This window comes from Balaenoptera borealis (assembly GCF_965194805.1).
Source record: "Balaenoptera borealis genome assembly, chromosome: 20".
Taxonomy (NCBI): domain Eukaryota; kingdom Metazoa; phylum Chordata; class Mammalia; order Artiodactyla; family Balaenopteridae; genus Balaenoptera; species Balaenoptera borealis.
The window spans coordinates 34,706,693-34,731,440 of NC_138879.1; the positions used below are offsets into that span (position 1 = coordinate 34,706,693).

At 44.8% G+C, this 24,748-nt stretch overlaps 1 protein-coding gene and 2 long non-coding RNA genes across 17 annotated transcripts in view; 2 read left to right on the plus strand and 1 right to left on the minus strand.

Annotated features, from left to right (window-relative positions):
* Positions 1-797: 797 nt before the first annotated feature.
* On the minus strand, positions 798-10,073 carry LOC309618348. Of its 2 annotated transcripts, XR_014238428.1 has the most exons (3): positions 9,455-10,073; positions 8,609-8,711; positions 798-1,082 (listed from the first exon to the last, which is right to left on the minus strand). It is a non-coding gene; the product is annotated as an uncharacterized lncRNA (long non-coding RNA). The 2 variants fall into 2 exon arrangements; XR_014238429.1 differs by having other exon boundaries at positions 798-8,711.
* Positions 10,074-10,297: 224 nt separating this feature from the next.
* The window catches only part of MSI2 (musashi RNA binding protein 2), a 391,787-nt gene continuing 377,336 nt past the window's right edge, over positions 10,298-24,748 (plus strand). For all 14 annotated transcript variants that reach the window (XR_014238421.1, XM_082371917.1, XM_082371905.1 and 11 more), the window contains exons 1-5: positions 10,298-10,449; positions 10,757-10,797; positions 11,126-11,207; positions 11,919-12,003; positions 15,841-15,882. Coding sequence is in view for 13 of the 14 variants with exons in the window: in XM_082371917.1 (XP_082228043.1) it covers positions 10,388-10,449; positions 10,757-10,797; positions 11,126-11,207; positions 11,919-12,003; positions 15,841-15,882 (312 nt within the window). In the remaining variant the exon portion in view is untranslated. The remainder of the gene's footprint in view (positions 10,450-10,756; positions 10,798-11,125; positions 11,208-11,918; positions 12,004-15,840; positions 15,883-24,748) is intronic.
* The window catches only part of LOC309618354, a 34,208-nt gene continuing 25,548 nt past the window's right edge, over positions 16,089-24,748 (plus strand). The window contains exons 1-2 of the long non-coding RNA XR_014238435.1: positions 16,089-17,368; positions 19,029-19,664. This is a non-coding gene — a long non-coding RNA (uncharacterized lncRNA). The remainder of the gene's footprint in view (positions 17,369-19,028; positions 19,665-24,748) is intronic.

Sequence of the window (24,748 nt, forward strand, 5' to 3'; positions counted from 1 at the left end):
CCGGACTCTTCAATTAGAGAGGCACTTGGCCTGCCGGTAAAACGCAATACCAAGGGCTTCCCTGGTGGCGCAGTGGTTGAGAATCTGCCTGGCGATGCAGGGCACACGGGTTCGAGCCCTGGTCTGGGAAGATCCCACATGCCGCGGAGCAACTGGGCCCGTGAGCCACAACTACTTGAGCCTGCGCGTCTGGAGCCTGTGCTCCGCAACAAGAGAGGCCACGACAGTGAGAGGCCCGTGCACGGCGATGAAGAGTGGCCCTCACTTGCCGCAACTAGAGAAAGCCCTCGCACAGAAACAAAGACCCAACACAGCTATAAATAAATAAATAAATAAATAATTTAAAAAAAAAATGCAATACCAAGAAGTAAACAAAGAGCTTTTTGCAAAAAAGACAGAGTTTAAATGGATCTTGCTTTTCCAATTTGAAAACGTGCTCACGGTTGTTAGTAACTGAGTCAAGACATTTAAATCATACGTATACTTTTATATCTTAACAGCGACCTTTTATAAGTGTGCAGTGGGGATAAGCAGATGAGCAAAGGGGTGCTCCAGAAAGAGCACTGTAGGTAATTGAACATGAAATATGTTGCAATCTGATAACATTAATAATATGCAGTCACTACTTTATATCTAATATGCAGTTCATTTGGCTAGAGTCTTACTAAAGCACTCTAGAACTGTTAGTGTAGGAATCCTGCCACAAACCTACGAAGTAAGCAGTTCTGTTTTCGTGCATTTTGAAGTATCTCTGTATTAATCATCTATTCTGTGCAGCAAATTAGCCCCAAACGTAGTAGCTTCAAACAAGTATTTAATGTCTCACCCAGTATCTGAGGGTCAGGAATTGGGAGTGGCTTAGCTGGGAGGTTCTGGCTCCAGGTCTCTCGGGAAGTTGTTGAGACGTGAGCTGGGGTAGCTGTCCTCTGAAGGCATGGCTGGGGCTGGCAGATGCACCCTTAAGATGTCTCACAATCCTGGCAGGTTAGTTCGGGCTGCTGACAGGAAACTGCAATTCTTCTCCACGTGGGCCTCTCCAGCAGGCTACTTGTGCATCTTGACGGCATGAAAGCCGGCTTCCCCTAGAGTGATCAGAGAGAGAGAGCCAGGCGGAGGGCGCGTGCCTTTTCTGATCCAGCCTCGGAATTCAACCGCCATCATTTCCTCCACATTCTATTCATCAGAAGCCAGTGACTAAGTACAGACCACACTCAGGGTGAGGGGAATTAAACTCCACCTCTTACAGGAGGACTAAAGAATGTGTGGAGATACTTTAAAACCATCATGACCCCGTTTACAGATGAGGGTGGCTTATCCGTTCAAGGTCACCTGGCTACTAGAAGACCCTACATGCAAGGCAGCAGACTGCTTTATTTTCCCTCTGCTGTGCCATCCACACACAAAACAAACCAGAAGACCCCACATTCCTGAAATCACTGCACACAAATTCAGAATCTGCCTTTTTAAACTGGCCAAGCTCTTCTAAAAGCAGCAGGAGACTTTATGTTGGAAATGGATGAAATGGACACAAGACTGGAAGGTAGGAGTCAGCTTTCTTCTTAATCAGCTCTGCGACCTTGAGGAAAAAAACCACTTCTCTCTGGGCTGGTTTCCTCCTTTGTAAAACAAGAGGGGCTAGCTGAGTGGTTTCCAAACTTAGTTGGCCATCACAGTCCTCTGGGGAATAAAAGACTCTCTGGCCTTACATTAAATCTACCAGGTCACAACCTCCAGGAATCTGTAAAATTAAAAAGCTCCCCAGGAGTCCAATGGACGGGTGTGCAGACACTAGGAACCACTGGACTAGATTATTGCTCATGCTTTCAGCTCTAACGTTATTTTAACTCCTCCCTTCTGACTGGATGTACCCAGGTAAATCATCAGTTCTGGACCCTTGCTACAATCATCAGGGAAATTTTAGATGTCTGGGGCTCCCCTCAGGCAAAATAAATCAGACATTCTGGGAAGGGGCCTAGGGATCATTACGGTCTGTTTGTTTTTATCAGTATGTTTTCCAATAGTCATGTTCAACCTTGGTGGCACATTAGAATCAGTTGAGAAGTTTTAAAAAAGATCACTGCCCACACTGTCCCCCAGAATAATTAAATCAGAATCTTGTGGGTGGAAGCAAGCATCAGTATTTTTTAAAGTTCCCAGGTGATTATAATGAATAGTCACACTGACCAGTGTTTGCCTCATTTGAGATAATTCCAATGCTGCCTCACCCGTAAAAGATTATTCAGAAGAAAAATTATTCAGAAATCCTAGATGCCACAGTATTCTAAGAAAAAATGCATTTGAAATGGAAGATAGTAAAAATTAAATGGAAGTGAGTTTCCATTTCTGTCAATATGGCAGACTAAATAACTTGAAAATCCTCCCACTATAAATACTGGTTTATAAATATAAACCATGTATAAATATTGGTCAAGATGTAATAAACACCCATTGAAATGAGCTCATGGGGCAACAAAGAAAGGCCTCCAGTGCCAGAAGCAAGAGAAAGATGACAGCATGGTGAGCAAGAAGGAGGATGCGGAGCTGGTCTCAGGCAGGTTTGTTGGCCTTGAAAGGCTGAAGTTTGAGCATCAAAATGGAAAGAAGACTGTTGTTTGAGTCCAGTAAAGCAGGGAGATGGAACTGAGATACCCGAGTAAATGTGGGACCTTGAAAGGGATGAATCATTATAGAAATAATTCACTGGAAAAAAATCTCCCTAGTGGCACAGGGAGACAAGAAAATTTGTCTTGGCATAAGTTGAAAGTGGAGAAAAAAGTCTTCACTGAGAATTTGGGACTACAGCCCAGTCTCATGTAAATCTGGGACTGAAATTTACCCTTCCTCTATGGTCCAGGAACCCTAAAGTGGAAATAAAAAGATAAAAATACTGACCCAACACCAAACTACAAAACATACATGGATACAATCCACCATGACCAAGATGTAGTAGATACAAGAGTCCCAAGAACCTCAGATAACAGAACTATCAGACAGACTATAAAATAAGTAAGTTAAAAAATTATTAAAGACATAAAAGAACATTTGGAACCATCAGAAAATAACATAACACTATAAAAAAAGGTAGATTTGAAAGATAACTAAACAGAACTTCTAGAAATGACACATATAGTCATTGAAATGAAAAGCTCAGTGGATGAGTTACACAGCAGATTTGACACAGCTGAAGAAAAAATAGCAAATAGATCTGAAGAAAATGCCCAGGAAGCAGCACAGAGAGTCAAAGTGATAGAAAGTCTGAGAGAAAAGTTCAGGCTATGTTGCACAGAAAGAGAAGGTGCATTGTACACCTAATATGAGCACCAGAAGGTGAGAATAGAGAGGGTGTAAGGGAGACAGGATTTACATAGACAACTGCTGACAGTTTTCCAGGTTTGATCAAAAACATGCATCCTGAGATTTTGGATATGCAATGAATCTTGAACCATGTAAATAAAATAAATTCACACCTGAACACCGCATGGTAAGAATGCAGGAAGTCAAAGACAAGAGAGAAAAATCTTAAAACCAGAAAGAAAAAACAGATTACCTACAGAGGAATGACATTTAGACTGACAGCAAATGTCTCAACAATAAATAGAAAACAAGAAGACATGACATATTCATAAAAGTGCTGAGGATAAAATAACTTTCAATCTAGAATTTTACAGCCAGAGAAATCATCATTCAAGGATAAGAGTGAAATAAGACAATTTTATACTAATAGAGAAAGCACATCACTCACATAACCTCCCTAAAAAAAAACTACTAAAGGATATGTTTCAAGGGAAAGGGCTGGTACCTAGAAGAAAGGGAGAAAAACATGCTAGAAACAAAGGTGAACAAATTGGTAAACATGGGCAAATCGAAACAATGACTGTATAAAACTAAAATGACAGTAGTGATTAAATTTAGGGGTATAAAAACAGGTGAGTCTAAAATAAGAAGCAATAATAACATGTAAAAGGGAGGATGTAATTGAAGTTGAATAATTCTCTGTTTATTGTAGAGTTTCAGGGAGGCTGGATTAAGTGTACATGTTAAAAATTGTAAAGTAATCACTAAAGGAATAGAAATATATCTTACAACTCCTAAATGAGTTAAAGAGGAAAAGGGAAAAAAGAATTCTTGATCAGTTCAATAGAAGAAAAGAAAGGAAGTAAACAAAAAACTTAGAGAAAGCAGAAGAAAATGAGACATCAGTTGCAAATGTCAGAAATCAGTAGATCAACAGGCTGTCTTATACATTGCTAGTGGGAGTACAAATTGGAAGAGCAACTTTGGAAAACAGTTTAGCGTTATTTTGTAAAGTTTTACATTTACATAGCTCATAACGCAGGAATCACTCCAAAGAGAAAATTCTGCCCGCATACACCAGAAGGTAAGACTACTTATCACAGCTGCTTGTAACAGCAAAAAATTGGAACAACTCAAAGGCCTGTGACAGGAGAATGGACAAACTAATTTGTGGGACAGTCATGAAATGGAATTTTATACAACTATGGAAAATAATGAACTACAGCCAGAAGCAACAGTCTAGTTGAATCTTAGTAATACCATGTTGAGTAAGAAATATAGGCCTCAGAAAATTTTTGTAAAATTTTAAACCGAGTATATGATAAAAATTTGATAAAACTTTTTAAAAAGCAAAGAAGAATAATAAATACAAGATTGAGACTGGTGGTTTCTTCAGGTGGGGGAACAGATAGAGGAGGAGCATATAAGTAGTTGTAAGTCACTGTTACTGTTTTAGTTCTCTAGTTGAATAGTAGGTTTACAAGTGTTCATAATATCAAAAAATAAAATAAAATAAGGCCATGGATATACCTAATGATGATAGTATGTTTATGCCAGAGATTGTGATTAATATAGTTTTGTGCCCCTAAGTTTCATTAAAAATATCGGCAATTACATTAAATGTAAATGGACTAAACTTACTAGTCAACCCAATAAATAAATGAATAAGATCCAGGAACATGCTGTATAAGAGACTTATCTAAAAATCAAAGACATAGAAAGGTTGAAAGTAAAAGGATGGAAAAAGATATGCCAGACAAATGCCAGCTAGAAGTGAGAGTAGTTATATTTATTGCAGGCAAAGTAGACTTTAAAGCAAAAAGCACTAGGGTTAAAGATCATCTGTGCATATATTAAAGAAATGATTCACTAGGAAAACAGTAAATCTAAGCTTGTATGCACTTAATTACACAGCTTCAAAATAAATAAAGCAAAATGAGAAATAACATGTTAAAAAATAAAAAAATGCAGTCATAGTATGAGATTTTCATAGCCCTTTTTGATGTACCTTATCGCATACTTTTAAAATATAGAGAGCAAAATTTGAGAGATTTACAGTAGATATTGGCAAATTCAATCATATAAGGAGATTTTAATGTGCCACTATAAAAAGTGATAGATATTAGTAAGGCTAAAGAAAATCTGGATAATATAATTAACAAGCTTGATTTAACAGACTCATACAGAATGCTATACAACAAATAAGATATACACATTCTTTTCAAAACCACAGGAGTATTTATAAAAACTATTTACCAAAGCAAATCTCAACAAATAATAAAGAATATGCTACATACAGACCACCTCTCTGACCTTAATTAAGTTAGACATAAATAACTAAAAACAAAAACAAAAACTTGTGTTTAGAAATGTAAAAATACATGTGTATTGAGGCAAAGAAGAAATCATAATCGAAATCTAAACATTCTTTGCCTGGGATGGTAATAAAAATTCTACATATTTTGTGGAATGTAGTTTGAGTGGCACTTGGAGTGAAATCTGTAGCCTTAAATGTTAAAAAAAAAAAGAAAACAGAAGTGTGGAAATTAATTACTTAAGCCATCAAGAATCTTTTTAAGCCAACAAAATAAATCCAGAGAACAGAACAAAGAAAATAACATGATATATTAACAATACACAATTAGATCAGGAGTCCCCAGCCCCTGGGCCGCGGACTGCTAGTGGTCTGAAGCCTGTTAGGAATCCGGCTGCACAGCAGGAGGTGAGCGGCGGGTGAGCTAGCAAAGCTTCAACTGCCGCTCCCATTGCTCGCATTACTGCATTACTCCCGAACCATATCCCCCCCCCCCCACGACCGTGGAAAGAAAAAGGTTGGGGACCACTGATTAGATTATATTTTATATATGGTATATATTCTTATACATAAGAACATAAAATATATAATAGTATATAAAAGTGAAAATTAATGAAACAAAAAAATAGTATTAACCAAATTGAAAGTTGATTCTTTGAAAACACTAGTAGAAAGTAGAAAGAAACACTAGATAAAAATAGGGAGATCTCTGACACAACTGATCCAGAAAAGAGAAGATACATATACAATAATATTTGGAATGAAAAAAAATGAAGGGTATGGATAGATGCAGCAGAGATTAGAATATATTAAGAGAGAACTATGAGCAGCATTTTTTAAATAAATTTGAAAACCTAGCTGGTATGGACAATTTCCCTGAAAAATATAATGAGTAAAAATTGAGTTAGGAAGAATATAAAACCTAAAGAGATCCATAGCCATCAAAGAAATAGAATCAGTAGTTAAAAATCAACCTAGGAAATGTTTATCCCAGAGCCAGACATTTTACTGGCAAGTTCTACCAAACAGTCAAGGAACACATAATTCCAATTTTATACACACTGTTCGAGAAAATGGAAAAAGAAGGAACCAGTTCATTTTTTGAGGCCAGTATAACCAGAGAAGGGCAATATGAGAAGGGAAAACTGCAGCCTATTTGACTTATGGACATGGATACAAAAATGCCTACAATGAAGTTAGATGTTGACCTTCATTCATTCATTCATCCTTTCATTCGTTCAACAAATATTTGCTTAGTGTTAACCATGCACCAATAGGCACTGTGCTAATACTTGGAGAGCAGAAATGGACAGGAGCTTATGGCTTAGTGGAAGAGATAAGCAATAAAGCAAATGATCACACAGGGTAGGGTACACAGAGGGCATTCTGGCAGGATAACAGTGCATACCGAGGGGGATTCAACCTCGTCAGAGAGGTCAGGGAATGCTTTCCAGGCATATTAGTGGAGCAAGAATGAGTGTGGGAAGAGCGTTTAGGAGGTTACTGCAGGGGCTCCAGTGGGAGATCTGAGATGCAGTAGCAGGAATTTGAGAGACATTGAGGAAGTAAAACCAACAGAGCTTCATGATGGATTGCACATGGGAAGGTGTCAACCTGAAGAGGGGTCAACCTTGTCTCTAAGATGGCTGGGGCTCTGTTCATCGAGAAAACTTTAAAAGAGGTTCAGGTTTAGGGGAAACGAGCATGCATGTGGTTTTGGAAATGTGGAGTTTGGCGGTAACTTTAGGAAGGCTAAGTGGAAATGATGAATAGGAAATTAACCAGAGCCTGGAGTTCTGTGGGGAGAGCAGGCTGGAGATTTTAATTTGAGTGGCATCAGAACGTAGGTGGTATTTAACCCATCCTTCAGAGGATCTCATCCAGAGAGGGTGTGTAGTTAGGGGAGAGAATGAACACCACTATTTAAAGGAAAGGCAGAGGAGGAGGAGTCAGGGCAAAGAGAGGAGGAAAGGCAGGAGAGGTAGGAGGAAAGGCAGGAGAATGTGGGCATCAAGGATGCCAAGGGAAGAGTGAGTTACAAAGAATGGAGTGTCCAACAGTGTCATGGGCTGTTGAAACTTTAAGAGGGTGGAGGACTGATGTGCTCCTGGCATTCTCCTAACCCAGGGGCTACATTAAGTGAGTGAGCTGGAGGAGAAATGCATAATGATAATAAACTAAGAGCAGCAAGAGTGAATTTTTTGGACAATGAGACTCTTCCTGTAACCTGTTTATGGTGATGGTTACTAGACTCCATGCATTTGTCAAAACTCAGACTTATAGACGAAGAAGAGTAAATGTTACTGCATGTAAGTTAAAAATAAATAAATAAAAACAATGCAGTATTGGTGATTTAAGATCTAACTTCCTCTTTATAACTGCAGGGCTAGCTCCTGCAATTTAATTCAGTTCAGCTTGTGTAGGTCTACAACAGGGAACAAGGGCACCCCACTCTCACCTTGTTAAGGGCAGAATAAATATGCATGCAGCAGAGCCAAAGGGCATGGGACTGATGGCCAGAGCTCCGCTAAGGAACTGACAGGTGGTGGGTAGGGTGTAGCCTGGTAAACTTGGTTCCTCTGGGCCCCTGATGTAAAATGAGGGGGGTGGATCAGGAAAGGCCTTTCCACCTCTGATGATCTGTGGTTCTAGTGTAAAAATCCCCCACAAAAATCCCATTAGCTCTGTTGTCTGCATTTTGTTATTGAGAATAGTCATAATAAACAATTACCATAATAACAACTGGCTCTTCAACACATGGGACCCCAGATGATTTGGGAAGCAGCTTGGAGTGAATTGGAAAATGCTTGGGCTTCTGGTTTAAAGTTTTAAAGTGCCTTCTAAAAATCATATGATAACAAGCACAGCCCATATAGGCTTGCAATGAAAAAGGGACTTTTACATGTGTTCATTTCAAACCCTCCCCTCACCCTATCAATGCTGTCAAGGAAGAATTATCCCAATTTAGGAGACAGGGAGATTAAGAGCCTGGTCACTCACGGGTTTGGCTGATGTTGGTATTTTCCAAATAGTCTATTTTTCAAAGACCCACAGTGGATTTGGTGCAGTTTTGGTGTTGAGTGTATTCCACTGTATCCTAATCCTATGAAAATTAGTGGAAAAGTGTTAATTGGGCATCAATTCATGCTTAACATTAATTTGAGTATTTGATGAACCACAAATACCCAATGATGTTGCCCCCTTAAGCCATATTAACTCAATTTATTGTAATAATTAAAAACAATAAGGATAATTATATCCTTATTGTTTTAAATACCCCACAAATTGAATCCAGCCTGAATTTAGCCGGCCTGAAATCCGCTGGAGAAGTGGGCTTTGTTTTTGGGAAGCTACAAAATTATCTTTTAGGAATTTTCAGCGCCGGAAAGGATAAAAGCCAGCATTTATTAAGCACCTACTGTGTGCCAGGACCTGTGCCGCACCACACTGCTCCCAAGGTGGCGGGGGTGTGTGTTTGAAGCCTTCTGCCACCCTCAGCTACATCCCCAGATGGTGGGGGGCTTGGGCTATTCACATCTCATGCATTTTACTACCTCGGCATAGAAACAATAACATAGATATAGCAAACGGGTTGGAGAGGGGTTTCCTGAAATAACCATCCTTCCCGGCCCTCCCAGAGATGCTCCCAAATTATTTCTCACTATATAAAAAAATTTGATTTGAACTCCGATCATTTGACCTTGACCTCTATAACCCTATGTTCTTATATTTTTAAAGCGCCTTATGATTAACGCGGAAACCCTTTCTTCGGCATTTTCTCACCACTGGAATCGCGACAGTTTCCTCAAAGTTCCAAAATAACCTTTCCCGGGCAAGGATTCGTACCTCTGCCGGGGAAGGGCGGGGAGCCGCGCAAGACGTGCCGGTGCGGAGCGAGAGCCAGAGAGAACTTCCAGCGCGAAAGGAAAATAAAACTTGTGGCTGGTGTTTGTGCGGGAGAGTCTCCGCAATCCTGAAGCCCCGCGATCCTGAGGGGTCTCGGCGGCTGCCCGAGGAGCGCCAGGGTTTGGATTTGATCCCGACGTCCTTGACCTAAATTTCTGCGCGGTGGCTGGAAAAAGGGCGCAGAGCCGGGCAGGCGGCTGTTGCCATCCCCGGATCCAGGCGGCCGGGTCCGGGGAACTTGAATGGAGAGGCCGAACTAGAGGGGTGGGGGGCATCTTCTCCCCTGCCCCAGTGAGGAGCCGCGGCGAGCTCCCCGCGCCTCCCCCTCCCCCGATCCACCCGCCCCCCGCAGCCCATGTGACCCAGGGAAGTCGGGGTGCGCTCCCCTTGGCTCGGCCCGCCCGGAGGCGGGGCTCCTCGGGCCGCGGGGTTCGCGCACCGCCCCCATGGGTCGGGCAGCGGGGGGCAGAGTGTGCGCGCGCGGGCAGGCGGGGGCCGCACCGGGGTGCGTGACGTCACCGGCATTGGTTACACGACGTTCTAGAACTCCGCCCCACGTGCGCCGCGGAGGAGGGGGAGGAGGAGGAGGGGATGGGGGTGGGGAGGAGGAGGGGGAGAGGTGGGGATGGGCCGGGGGGGCGGGGACGGGGGGTGTGCGAGCAGCGGGGCTGAGCTAAGCCGAGCCCACGTGTGACGGCTCTCGCCGCTGCCCCGGCTCCGCCGCTCTTAGAGAGATTCGGAGGAGCCCGGGCGGGGGGGAGGAGGAGGGGGAGGAGGGAGCGGGAGATCTCGGGGCTCGGAGCCGGCCGCCGCTCCGCTCCGATCGCTGTGGGGCTCGGTTTTTTGGGGGTGGGGGGGCGGGGGGGCTCAGATATGGAGGCAAATGGGAGCCAAGGCACCTCGGGCAGCGCCAACGACTCCCAGCACGACCCCGGGTAAGTTTCCAGCCGCTGCCCACCGCGCCGCCTCGGGCTCGCTCTCCTTGCAGCGGCGGGGACGGCGGTGCGCGGAGCCGGGCATCTCCCGCGCCCCCCCCAGTCCCTCCCGCGCGCCCCCCCCCCCCAGTGGAAGTTACACACCTTTGGATTGCATTTCGCCGTCACCTTCTCCCCCACCCCACCTCCCGGCTCTCGCTCGCTCGCTCCCCCCCCCTCCCCGCTTTCCTTTTAGCTTTTGTAAGTTACACGTCAAAATGGCCGATCTGACATCGGTGCTCACTTCTGTTATGTTTTCTCCCTCTAGTAAAATGTTTATCGGTGGACTGAGCTGGCAGACCTCACCAGGTAAGGGAGGGAGGGGGGGACGCCTGGGTCCCCCCCTTCTTGGCTTCTTTATTGCTCTTTGTTATCCCGGTGTAGGAGCCCCCCCCCTCGCCATTGGCTCCCCACTTCTCCTGTGCAAGGTTATTTTTTTAAATAGCAAATCCTTTCCGAGCCCTCTACGCGACCTCTGTTGCCGAATTTCCCCCGCGTGTGCAAAAAAAAAAAAACCCAGAATAACAACAGAAAACTACTTTTGGTTTTTGTCCTTGATCAAAATTTGCATTGCTTTTTTTTTTCCACACCTTCTCCCCCCCCCCCCCCCCCAATCTCTCTCTTTCTCTCTCTACAGATAGCCTTAGAGACTATTTTAGCAAATTTGGAGAAATTAGAGAATGTATGGTCATGAGAGATCCCACTACGAAACGCTCCAGGTAAAGCATTCCCTTCTGGATTTTGTCTTTATTTTAGAACAAAGTTTAAGTGTTATTTTTGGAGGTGTCTTCGGAAGTAGCTAAGCGGATTTAGAATGGGGCTCAGGCATGTGGCTGGTTTCGAACGTCGCTCCATCCTCCCCCCTCCTCCATTAACCCCAAAGGTTATTGTTAATTGGGGCTGAATTCTGGATACACAGATGCCCACATCTCCGCTTTAAGTCATTTTCCCGTCGCTTCTTTTTCTTCTGTTTCAAATGACATTCAGCTTCATTCACTTTCCACATAGTTGTTTTTTTTTTTTTTTTTTTAATGTGTGCTTCCCCCGCACTCCCAACTCCCCGAACTCTTAAGCCCCTTTAGAAAGCTGGTTGGATCTCCTCTAAGTGCCTGGGTTTCTTCGGAATAAAACAAAGCGTTAAAGAAAGGGAAGGGGAGGAGGAGGAGAGAAACTGAGGTGGCGAAAGAGTGGAGACACCAGCGTTCTCCAAGTTACCTCCACCCGCCCTGCCCCCGTTCCACTTCCCCCATTAACCTTGATGTGTTTCCTTGCGAGGCCGAGGGCTGTAGGCAGGAGGGGGTGGGGAGGGTGGGGAGTGGGGGTGAGCGGGGGCAACTTTGCTCTCCATTCTGCATTAGGGCTCGCTCCTTGTTGCTCTCGATGGTGTCACATTTTCTTGTTTGTTTTTCTCCCTCTTTGTCTCATTTCAGAGGCTTCGGTTTCGTCACGTTCGCAGACCCAGCAAGTGTAGATAAAGTATTAGGTCAGCCCCACCACGAGTTAGATTCCAAGACGGTAGGTTGCTTTTCCTTGTTGTTGTTGTTTGCCCCTTTTCAGGACCGATCTGGGCATTGACAGCCCAATTTAAAGAGACAGTGTCTTCTTTTGCCTCTGTGCTGAGAACTGGGTACTTTGCAGCCGAGGTTGCAAGTCGGTCCTAAAGTTTGCCGCAAAGGCTGGATTTGGGGTTTTCTTTTTAGAGCCTGTCCCACTGCAGCCCCAGATGCTGCCAGGCCTAGGCTTGGGGGAGGGGTCGGCTTGGGGAGAGGCTATCTTCCGGGCCAAAGGACCCTGCGAAGAGACTCCACCACCGATCAGAGGCAACTTTTCTTTGTCAGCCGAGCCCAGCCCGCGTTAACCAACTGTGGCTGTGGGAATCGGCTCTTAGAAGGCACAGCTTGCTTCATGGCTGAGGGGGACAGGGGGCCGAGGGGGACTGGGGGCCGAGGGGGACTGGGGACGCGAGGAGGTGAGGGGGCGCTAACCACAGTCCAGGCAACAGGTTCCTCTTGGGCACTTCGGATTTGGAAGGTGGTTTGAGAAGGGAAGGATACCTCCCAGATCCAAGCTGGGCATCCAGTGGGTGACTCCAGATGGTGTGAAATCTAAGGCTGATAAGGTCTTGGGTTTCAAAGTGGTTTTTTTTTTTGTTTGTTTTTTCTTTTCTTTTTCAGATCCTTTGAGTGTGGGTACTTTTACAGCATTAGAAGGTTTTAAAGTCCATTGTTGAGGGGATAAAAGTCTCTAAGGTCAGAAGAGGAAGGGAAGAAAGTATCAGTGTATAATAATACATTTAATGGGGGAGAGGAAGGGGGGTTCATAGCATTTTATTGTGGCTCTCCTGCCTTCCTTGTCTACTAGAATTTCCCCATGGTTTTTATTCATCCGCCTTAAGGCAGGGGCCCTGAGGTGACTTTGGGATGCAGTGCTGGGCTGCTGGGGACTTCATCTCTCTGTGGTGGGTGAGTGGGATGGGGGCCGGGGTAGGGGTGGGGTGGAAAATCATGCTCTAGGCCCAGCTGCCCGTGCAGAGCTTGGGCAAGTTGTTCCCTGCCTCTAGGCCTCAGTTTCCTCTTCTGTAAAATAAAGGAGTGGAACAAGTGATCTTCTCATGTCCCTTTTGGCTTTAACACTGAATGGCAGAGAAGACAAGAACCTGGCCACCTTTGGTACCCTTGAATTGATTTTGCAAATTTACTCTTTTTCTCTGATCAGAGGTCAGGTGCATGCCTCCTACCCCGCACCCCCCCACCAAAAAAAAAGAGGCCCACACTTTAAGTTGCTTTATTAATTGCACTGAACTTGTCCTAGCTTGTGGCCCAGCCTTTTTGCACTTTCAGATCATTTAATTTCAGGGACAATCATTTGCAGGGTGATAACGGATGTCTGAAGAATTTTTATCTCTTTGACTTCTTGGCTAGACAGTTCAAAAAGCTAGTAAAATTAAAGAGGAAAGATATTTCAAGGCAAATTTGGGAATTTATTATTCACCCGTCTGTCCACCCCGGGTGGGAGAAGTATTATAGTATTTGATTTCTATGGTGTCTGGTGGGTCATCTCCCTCAGTATCAGATGCAGCGCCTGCAGTTTTCCCTCACTAATTGTTTGTAGACATGTTTTGGTCACTATTATTTAGTATAACCTAGCTTTTGACTTTGTTTCAACGTTCAGTGCCGGAGGCAGAAGCGGTTGGTTTATTGACATGGAAACGAGGATCTTGTTTACTGTTACCTTAAAAGCTTTGTTTAGGTAACGGCCATTCACATCCAAAATAGTACCCTAGTCTTTTCCTAGAGGATTTGTAGCTACAGTAAGTAGAGTTGTACTTAACTAACTAATGTTTTCATTTTTGGTAGTTTTCTTTTTCGTTCGTTTTTAAAAAACAGTTGACAGGGATGTACAAAAGGTTGGGATTTGCCTTACTTCTCTTGACCTGTCCTCTCCTTTTAAGATCTCAGCGTGTACACTTGGCCCACAGAAGATCTCTCATTGTGGTATAACATGTTGTTACCGCAATACCCTATACAGGAGATCTGAATTGGCTTCGAGTTTTGTAACTTTAGATATATATAATTTTTTAGCGCTCTGCTTTCTTTACTTCTCCCTACTCTCCTCTGGCTCCTGGCCTTTCCCTCACCTCTGACATGTTCCTCACCTTTTGCCCCACAAACAAGGTGACTTATTATGGCAGTTGTGTGCTGATCAGCTAAAAAAAAAAAACAACTTTGGGAGAGTGTTTATGGGAAGACATATCTGTCTTACGTTTGGTCAACAGAATGGAAAATCCACACCTGTTGTATTTCTCCTGTCAACAGCTCCTAGTCAGTGCTGAATATACCTGTAACTGTGGTAATGTTAATCTCCATGAAAGGGTAGTTTCCTAGATCAGAGATTTTTGTCTGTTTTAGTTTTTGCAAAGTAATCTCTCATTTCTCAGGTGATGTTTAAAGGTGGAAAACATGCTGCAGGCTTTTATGAGGTCTTTAAACTACCTTAATAAAAGTGGTGACTATGTCTTACTGGTTAGGTCCTAGGGGCTGTTAAGTCTGGGAACAGAATTAGCTCTGGTGTGACTTTCCCCCTCCTCTGTGCTTTTTCCCAAAGCATCACTCTCCCCGCCCCCGCCCCCCATGGCAGAACTGAAAACAAGGTTGAGATTTACATTTTAAAAGGGGAAAATTTTAATATGAAAGCCAAAGCGGATAAATAAATAACTTGTAGCTGTATTCATGCCACGCTCCGTGTTGAATTTTACCCAGAGATTTGTGACATTTAGAAATCTAATGAAAACTAACAATGGGAATATTTTTTCATTCTTTCCTTACCCATATTTTCTGTCCAACAACTTTTCCCCCCTCAAATCAGCCTATTAGACTCAAATGCTTCTGTGGGAATTGTTCAGAGTTTTAAAGCCAGTCCCTGATTCAGATCTGCAGACGTCTGATCTGGTGTACTGGTTGTTTTTCCATTCAGACTGGGGTTGGGGTAGGGGGAATATCCTAAATGTTGCACTAGATTCTGACTGCTTTTTTACAGTAATTTTTTTTTTTTTTTGTATCCTCTCCCCATAACGGCCTTACTTTTCTAACATGGGTTTAGGTTGCTCATAGATTTTTACCCCCTGTGATTTTGAAAATCCAGGTGCATTTATCTCCAATGTTTCCATTTATTTTTATTCATTATTATTATTTTTAAGAACCCACTCAGTCTCTGTAGTTTTTGACACCTGCTTTCTTTTGAGGTATAACTACAGAACGAACTATCCTTTTGATTCATCTTAGGTAATTTTACTTTTGCCAAGATGAGTGAATTAATTCAAGCAGAGCATGGTGTTGCATGTTGATGGGGAGTTTTTTGGACGTTGTTGACTTAAAAAATTTTTGGAATCCCCTTCCCCACCTGTGTTGTTTAGTTATCATTGAGGAGAAGAACTACCATCCAGTTACGTGCTGCTGGAAGGGTCTTCCATGTAAATTTCAGGTTATGATTTTTTTTCAGTGATGATGTTCTCATCTTTTCTCCCAGAAAAGATGCAAATTAGATGCATGAAGCCCTAATGCAAGCGAAGCCCTTGCCTAAATAAGAACACATGAGATCTGGTGTATTACAGCATTACACATTGAAATTCATGGTGGGATGTTTCAGAAAGGCTCGCTGTGTTTGTTACATTTTGGGAGAGACCGTTGCAGTTTAGATCAAACTTTAAGGAAGCTTTTAAGTTGCCTGAGAAGTTACTAAAAGCTGGGTTAAAAGCCTGAGAAATGAGTGATTAATAACTAGGTGATTAGTCAGAATTGTTTTTCTCCCCTCAAAGTCATGCAGCTGACTCCTGCTTTTGCATTTTTTCCCCAGATTGACCCCAAAGTTGCATTTCCTCGTCGAGCGCAACCCAAGGTAAGTAGGAGAATCAGTAATAGGATTTTAGCCCTCCGAGGTGGTTGCCAAGGATTTCAAGTTTCCAACAGAGCACTGGCAAGGAAGCGTTGAAACCTGGTGCACACCGTTTCTTCAGGGTATCAGCACGTGGCTGTGGAGAGGCCAGGGCAGGCGCGCTCTGTGAAATAACCGTGCGTCTGCAAGTCAGCCGTCCCCAGGTGGGTTCTGAGCATCCAGCTGGGGGCAGGGGCAAGCCCGATCCTTCCTGGGAGGACATAGCTCCATCTGTTGCAATATTTATGCAAGTGTTCTATTTATTTTTTAAGCATCGCTGAGATCATATCAGGAAAAGTTGGACATTTCCTCGTGACTCTTTGTTGGAGGGTACTCTTCTGAGGTCTTACAACTTAGAGTTTATGTAGAGGAGTAGAATTTAAGTAAACAACTTGTCCTTTCTTGGAAAAACAACTTTGTAGACCCATGAAGCCCTCAATCTGACAGAGGAAGTGGTTGGATGTATTGGTTTCAGGTAGATTGGGTAAATCTGGGCACACTTGAAGCCAGCAGTGCTACCCTTTGGTGCAGGTGCTGGTGCCTGGGCGGAGAAGTGCTGGAAACGTTGTCCCTTTGTAGGAGTGGTACTACAAGCCTTGCTGAAAGGCTTGAGATAGGCCTTCACCTTTTCCCAAGTGTGTGGTTAACATAATTTTCACTGAGCTTGCCAGGTGTGGCCACAATATCACAGCTGCGTAAAGCTTAAGGTGAAATTTAAAGGGCCTATGGCTTCCACGCTAAATTTTCACTTTTTAATTATACTTTTTTCTTCCCCGGGTAATATCGGAAGAAATACTTTTTCCGCATCTTGTGGTCTTGGCACTCTTTTAAGGGAAAGGGGAAAAGGTGAAGCGTCTGACTGTAGGTCATAAAGGGATAGTGCTGTGGTTTTAGCAAATTCAGTTTATTTCTTTAAGCATGGTCTCCCAGAAGTGGAACCTTTTAGCTGTGCAAAGGAAGGAATGGTTTTGTACATTAATGAAGAAATAGTTGGCTGTTGTGGATGGTATTTTGAGAATTTCAGGTTGGAGCCTACCATGCGATTCCCTCCTTCCTTCCTTCCTCCTTCCCTCCTTCCTCCCTCCCTTCCCTCTCTCTCTCTCCCCCCTCTTTCTTCCATGTCTTCCTTTCCCTTCCCTTCCTTTCCCTTCCCCTCCCTTCCCCTTCCCTCTTTCGAAGGAAACACAAATCTCTAAACAAAAATAGTGAAATATTTTCTTTAGGCATTTTTTTCCCTAAAGTTTAAGCAAATAATAGGAATTAATGAACCAAAGAGGTTAGATTATTTCTGTACTGCGCACAAACTTTGGGACCGTGTTAAGTGTTTAAAGGTTGCTTTCCAAACTGTGTGTGATCCTTGACATTTCAGAAGGCTTCCAGGATAAGCAGTGTTTCCTCAGTTTGGAAGAATTGCTGTTTCTTCCATAAATGTGAATCTTCAAATTTCCAGGTTAGTCATTTGATCACCGAGAACTCGGATCAGATTACCCTAGAGGGAAACTGGAAAAATCCCTGACTTGGTCAAACCATGGGTTTGACCTGTTTTCTCCTCTCCCTTGCTGCTCCTCCCCAACCCCCCATTTTTTTTAAAACCAGAAGGACAATATTTTATTTTAATATACTCTGGCATTTGGTTTTTCACTGATGCATTGAACTTAAAAACGAGACAATATTTCTCAAACTTGTCAAAGTGTGCCCCCCACCCCTGCCCCAACCCAGGAGTCTGGGTTGGCTTAGGTGAATTATCAGACTTTTGGATGTGAGCTAACATTAAACCAGTTGGGGAAGGACATCTTTCCATGGAATTCTAGGAATTTCATAACAATACTTTACTTTTTATGACACACGTTACTTTACAAGGAGCTTTCCTATCCACTGTCTCCGTCTGAATCCCAGGTCCTGCAACACTGAGAAATCATCTACTCTCAGTTTGCTCATCTGTAAAATGGGAGTGATGACGGTAACGCCCTCAAAAGGGGGTCGTGAAGAGTAAAAGAGCCTGGCGCAGGGTGAGGGCCTTGACACTTACCATCCTCATCCTCACCAGCACCATTACTGTTGGTTTAATCACCATTGTTGTTGTTTTCAAGCTTAACAGCCTGTGTTTGGATCCGAACTGTGCCACTTGTTAACTGTGAATTTGGGCAAATCATTTAACTTCCTCAAATCTCAGTTTCCCTATCTCATTGAGTTTTGGTGAGAAGTAAATAAATTAAGAAAGGTAAAGTGCCTAAAAAAAGAGCTAGCGTATGGTAATACCATATGTGGGATCTGCTGTTTTAGTTTTTTTAATTTCTTTTATTGACGTACGGTTGATTTACAGTGCTGCGTTAGTTTCTGGTGTACAGCAAAGTGATTCAGTTGTATATGTGTATATGTGTACATATATATGTTTTCTTTTTCGTATTCTTTTCCATTCTGGTTTAGTTACCTAATGTTTTTCTTGTTATTTTCGTGAGGCCCTCACGCTAATCCTGTGAGAGGTCTAGTAATAATGACGACGTTCATTGAGTTCATGTGCCAGGCACTGTGGTAGGGACATGATGTGTATTCACTCCCTCAGTCTTCACCTCTGCCCTGTGAGGTGGGTGCTAGTATTATCTCCATTTTCTGGATGAGGAAACCAAGGCGCAGCTGGGTTGAGAAGTGGTGTACCGTGGCCCCAGAACTGGGCCCTCTCCCGGCATTTGTCCTGCGGGGGCCCCGAGGGGTACGGAGGAGGCGGCAGCTCTGAGTGGTCACCAGGCCGTGAGGAGCAGAACCGCACCTCCGGACCTCGATGTTCCATGGTTCGGTGATTCGCCCAACCCCTGTGATGTCATACCATTGTGTGACACTGGTGTGTCTCTCCATCCGAGCCCTCGGGGCATCTTTCAGAGGGTTCTGGGCTTGAGGGCGTGGCGTGGTGGTTGGGAACTGGGGCAGGGTGTGGAGAGAGCGTCTTCCTTGTCAATGGTTATTTTCCAGTAGAATTTGAGTCCGACCAGGGGGATTTCAGACTGAAGGGAGTTTTGGAGGCCAAGACCCAGCTGGCAGGAGAGTAGAACGTTAACTCAAGCCTTATTTATTTATTGTTTGTCTCCACTAAAACTTGTGTGCGTTTGCGTCAGGGTCTCAGTGGCAAGGTGAGCCGTGCCCCTCCTCGGGGACTGGGTGAAGAACTTGTCAGTGATGCGTCAGCGTGTCTCTCAGTTAAGACTCATTTCCCTGCTCTCTGGCCGTCCCTCCGTGCTAACACTTGCCAGAGAAATATTCCGTGGAGGTGTTAAAACAAGACTGGTGGAAAGAAACTGTAACTGGATACAAAAGAAAATCCAAGGCAGCAAAGAACAGATTTCGTATTAGGACTGTCATAATATTCTTTAATGTATCACATAAATAAAAATCTGTTTTGACGAGAATTTTAATGAGCAACCCAAGGAAGGGTTTTGAATCCTGCAGTTCATCTCTCCCTCTTTGCGATAGAAATGTTCACATCTCAAGTGAAGTATAATGGGCATTATTAACTAGTCGAGGGGAAGCTCTTTGGAGACTAGTGGCCGTTAATTAGTGAAGCACATTTTGATCAGAAGAAGATAGGTCTGTTCTGTATCTTTCTATTTCTCCGGATGATGACTTCATTTGGTAAAATATGTAAGAGTTTCCCTCCCCTCTATCTTTAAAGATTAAAGTGGTCATGCTACTCTAAAAAGATGACTTAATTTGAAGCCGTTGGAGAAACGGGGATGATTGGGATCAATCATGTCGTATCCTTTTGTCGGTCTTTTTGGGCAGAAGTGTTCGCTACCTGGAAGAATTTCGCTCAAGCTTTTGGGGTTCTTTTTCTTGTATGGAGAAACCAAGAGACAGCCTAGCATCTTGGGGCGAGAGTGAGTCTGGGCGTAACTCACCATCTGCCCTAATTATCCTCATGTATAGTAAAGCATTCCCCACTCCCCTGATTACCATTTTCCTCCTTCAGTTTTCGAGGCCAGAACCTTATCTGTTGATCAAGAGAGATCTCATTTGTTCAACGTATCTCCAGTTGCCTTTGGTCACAGCTGGGTGACCCTGGGCAAATCACCTCGGGCCCGCCAAGCCTCAGTTTCCTCCCCTTTAAAACTGGGATCGTGGAGCACCCCACATGGAGCTGTTTTCTTTTTTCAAAAATATTTATTTACTTAGGCTGTGGTGGGTCTCAATTGCGGCACGCGGGATCATCGTTGCAGCATGTTTAGCTGCGGCACGTGGGCTTCTTAGTTGCGGCATGCATGTGGGATCTAGTTCCCTGAGCAGGGATTGAACCCAGGCCCCCTGCATTGGGAGCGTGGAGTCTTAGCCACTGGACCACCAGGGAAGTCCCTGGAGCTGTTTTCAAGAGGAATGCAGAAGTCTTTGCCGGCAGCCTGGCACCAAGTAGCACCCGGCAAAGGTCTGCTGATACTATTATTATAGACTTATTTTTGTAGAATAAAAAACATTACGATGGTGCAAATGCCCTAAGAAAATTCTTCATTGGAATGTAAGCCCCCTGACGGCAGGGGGCTGCTGATGGTTGGCATTTGGTGACTGATTGTTAAATGAGTGCGTGGAATCCAGCCTGCCTTTTTCACAGGGGAGGCAGTTGACACTCAGGGGAGTTATGTCGATTGCCACAGGCCACATAGCTAAGTTGTGGCAAGGCTGAGCTAGAAGCCGGGTTTTCCTGCCCCCTGGAAGGCTCTCCAGATGGGTTCAGTGCAGGCTGAGTGTCTCACACACCCATGTCCTGTTCCGGGGGAGCAGTTTCTTGGCAGCTTCTCAAGGGCGAGGGGTGAGTTTTCGACATCTGGCCTCCCCTGCTGCTGCGGGTCGGGTCCTCCTAGTGTCTTGCAGATCCTGGGTGATGTGCAGCTGTCATCTGGGCAGCCACAGTTAACCGACCTGCCGGTGGGTTTCTGTCCCCAGCAGGGATGTGGTGGGGTGTCTGCAGCCCTCGTCCGCAGCAGTGAGGGCCTCGGGGGATTAGTGGCTTAGCTTCTTTCTTTTCGGGGAGCGTGGCTTCTTCCTTCGTTCCCGGTAGCAGCAGGTGTCAGCTCAGGGGGGAGGGCACCTTGTCCTACAAATGTCCTTTCCCTGGATTTTTGCCTCTCCTCATGTGCTTTCGCTTCAGTGTTAAGGTCAGTCCACGCGGATGCTGGAGGGCCCGTGTTCTATGTCAGATGTTTCTGGCGGACAGGTGAGACGCCTGTGCCCCTCCGGGGAAGGAGAAGGAGGAATGCTCTGAGGAATCAGCCGACCCTCCTGGGTGCCTCTTGAGGCTGCATCCATTCTTTTTGTCCTATTCTGTATTTTTAAACCCCGAACGTTCTCCAGCCAAGAGCCCCGAGGACACAAAACAGAGATGGGGCTCCTCATTTCTGCCCTCTTGTTTGATCTGGTGTGTTCATTTACTAAGAGCTCCTTTCATTGTTTGTACTTGCTGACTGTCTGTGTGTGCACCCACTTTCGGGGGGATTTAGGAAACCCTCCTTGGCTTCACAATGCCCACCGAACAAACTTTAAACTTAGCCTGGGAGGCAAGGTCCTTCAAGATCTGTATGGAGGTCTTTTTCCAGCCTATTCCCCGACTCCTCTAACCTTTTGCTGCTTAGAACCTGAGTGTTCCGCCTTCTCTGAAGAGCTGCCCTTTTGTGGGTCCCCATCTGCACTGCCCTTCCTTCTCTCTACTGTACAAAAGAGACCCCTCTTTCAAAGCCCGAGTTAGTCGTTAATCTTTTCCACGAAGCTGTCCCTGCTTCTTCTTGGACGTAATACTTCTTTCTCTGGATTTTCACAGCACTTTACCTTTTCTTCGGTTACGGCCCTTCCAACAATAATAAATAAGCAAAAACCGTATTGATACATCCATTCGGCATTGTGCCACGCACTCATTCATTCGTTTATTCACCAAACGTTACTGGGCACCTGCCATGTGCCAGACACTTGTGTATGGTTCTGGGGATGGTGTGGAGAATAAGACAAAGGCCCTGCCCTCGTGGGGCTTTCACTCTGGTGGGGCAAAGAAGCGGTGAGCAAAGTATACAACACACCGGCCAGTGTGAGAACCTCAGCAGGGTAAGAGTGAAGGGGGTGGGCACTGGCCATGTCTTTAATACATTCAGATGCCACATTCAGTGTCCAGTAATTATTTCCCAGTCTCTGCCCAGCACCAGGGACCAATCTCTGTGTTAGGTGCTTTGTTCTGGGTTTTGTAGTTCCTTAGGTTCATGCCTTATTGCCTCTACTGGACAATAAAGGCACAAGCATATTTTACTCATTAAAAAATAGCCCTCAGCGTTTAGTCGTGCTCTTTTGCACACTGTGACCTCCATTTAGATAGAGTGAATGCAGGATGACAAAGGAGACACAGCGCTTGTCTTCAGGGGTCTTACCTGTAGGTTGGAAGGACGGGGTGCTGCCCGTGCTACAGGAGAGGATTCAATAAGCACGGTAAGAGAGGTCGGAACAGCATTTGGAAGAAGGAGGACTGAAGCTAGCCCCTTGGGGGAGGTGGTTTTTGCCCCAGATTCTGAAGAACAGGTAGGAAGGAAGAATGGCAGGAATGCAGTTCTTCCTACTGGGGCCCAGGAGGTCGGGAGGTCAGGACGTGCAGCTGCAGGAAAGGGTGTGTACTGCCGGGTGCCCTAGGATGGGGCCTCGTTGGCAGGCTGGGCCAGCTCGTGGAAGGCCTTGAACGCCAGGCCAAGCAGATGCGGCTGTGCTTTGTTGGGCAGGCACTGGGGAACCTGTTGTGTGTGTGCAGGACCATGGAGCTGCTCCGTACCACGTGCTGAGCTCTTTTGGACCAATGTGGAAGCTGAGTTCCTGATAGGACTGTGGCTCTGCTGTTTCATGGAGAACTTCCCGCCCTGGACTTGAGCCTTAAGTGTAATTCATACTGCGTTCTTTCGACCCTTTCTTAGGAGTGATGTTCTGGGCAGATACCACCCCTGATCTGTGGGGTGTGTGGCAGCTACAGAGAGCTCTGTCATTCTCTTGTTTCCGCCTTCTCCCCTCCTCTCCTTTTTGCCTCCTTAACAAGGGACCATGATATAGATAGAATTACAAAGTTTTGTACTTGTGATCTTGACCTTACCGTGTGTAGACCCTGAGGTTTGGAAATCACAGACTGTATGACACCAATGGCTGCTCTGTGGCTCAGAGCATCCTGACCTGTGATTTCATAGGTAGTGTCTGCTTGGGGTCACCTTGGGTGAGTGGCTGACTAGTGTGCGGGACGTGAGGTTTTGGAATCATGACCTCTGCCCTCCGTGCGGTGTGAGAGGTGTGAACCAGCGGGGTCTTGGGCCCGAGCCCCCCCGCAGTACATTGTAGTAGCAGCGGAGGATGGTTGGTCCAGTTGGGACAGTATTTGGCTCCCAAATACAACAAGGTGTCCCTTTTCACCCTCTCCTTCAAGGGTAGATAGCATCAAGCTCCCAGCTCTCTGGGAAGTTATTCTTAGAGAGGGTACTTCTTTATTTTATTTGAATAATCAAAAAGAAAAGTCTTAAACTCAGAATAATGGCTGTCACATACTGTGTTTCAGTATATGTTCAAGGAACTATATGAGCCTCTATCTGCTTAATCTTTAATTTAGTCCTTACAACAGTCCTTGGCAATAGTTGGTATTCTCTCCATTTGACAGATGGGGAAACTGAGTCCGAGGGGAATAAGAAGCTTTCCTAGGGCCACAGAACTAGTAAGGGTCAGGGTTGGCCTTTGGTCTGAAGTCTGTCTGAATCCCAAGTCCCTTTGCCCTCTTAACCACTCAGCCCCACTGCATCTAACACGAGTGGGTAGATTTTAGGTTCTTGCGCTTTGCCTGACTATTATAAAACGCTCAGGCTGAGGAGTCGCATTTGTTCTCCTCTGGTCAGGAAGTTTCAAGTTAGTTTCTATTGCCTATTTTTTAAGAACCTGTTTAGCACAGTTAAATGCCACTTACCAGCTACGGAGTTTTAGACAAATCACTTAATGGTTTTGTGCCTGCGTTTCTTCATCTGTAAAATGAGGATTTTAATATTTCCTACATCCTAGAATTGTTCAGGGAATTAAGTAGGTTAACACTTATGAAGGGCCTAGGGTGATATCTGCACATAGAGGGTCCAGTGTAGTCATCTGTTACCGTCCCCGGAGACGGCACTGCCCAGATTGTAACAGGCCCTTACCTAGTAGCTCATGGGTTGATTGGTACCGTTGGCCCTTTCTAGGGGTGATGGATAGAACAGCACGTTGAGATTTGGGAAATTCTATGTCAGTGGCTCGGTCTCCTCCTGGGGTCCTGGCTCTCGAAGGGAGCATCCTTTATCTTGGGGATGCTCCATGGGCATTGGGAACGCATTTCCTTTTCTGCATCTGATGCCTGTTTTTGCTGCTTCTGAGAGTGGAGTCCTGGGGAGCAGCCGGGGGACAGCCGAGACACTGCTGTGTGAGAGGTGTCCCTGTGAGCCTTCTGTCTCCCAGTCCTGGTCTTTATCTGCCTGGGGGTAGTTCCACCAATGACTGATCTGAAAGCATCACATTCATTTATTTGTCACTGGCTGTGACAGGCAAGTTAATGCTAATGGATTCTTTTTTTAGCCTGTTGTCTGGGATGAGTTTCACCCAAATGTCCTGAAATCTAAGGCATTAGGGGAACATGTAACTTTTATGGCAGGGGAGGATTTAAAAGATAAATAGGGTTTTGTACGCAAGGGCCTTAAATTTAGGTTAGGGACAACAGCGGCCAAGGAGGGGATATTGGGCCAGCCCAGAGTCTTCTTTTTAAGAAATCCATTCAGAGCTCTAAATTGCTGTTTCTGTTTCAATTATGTGACAATTTCAAGGG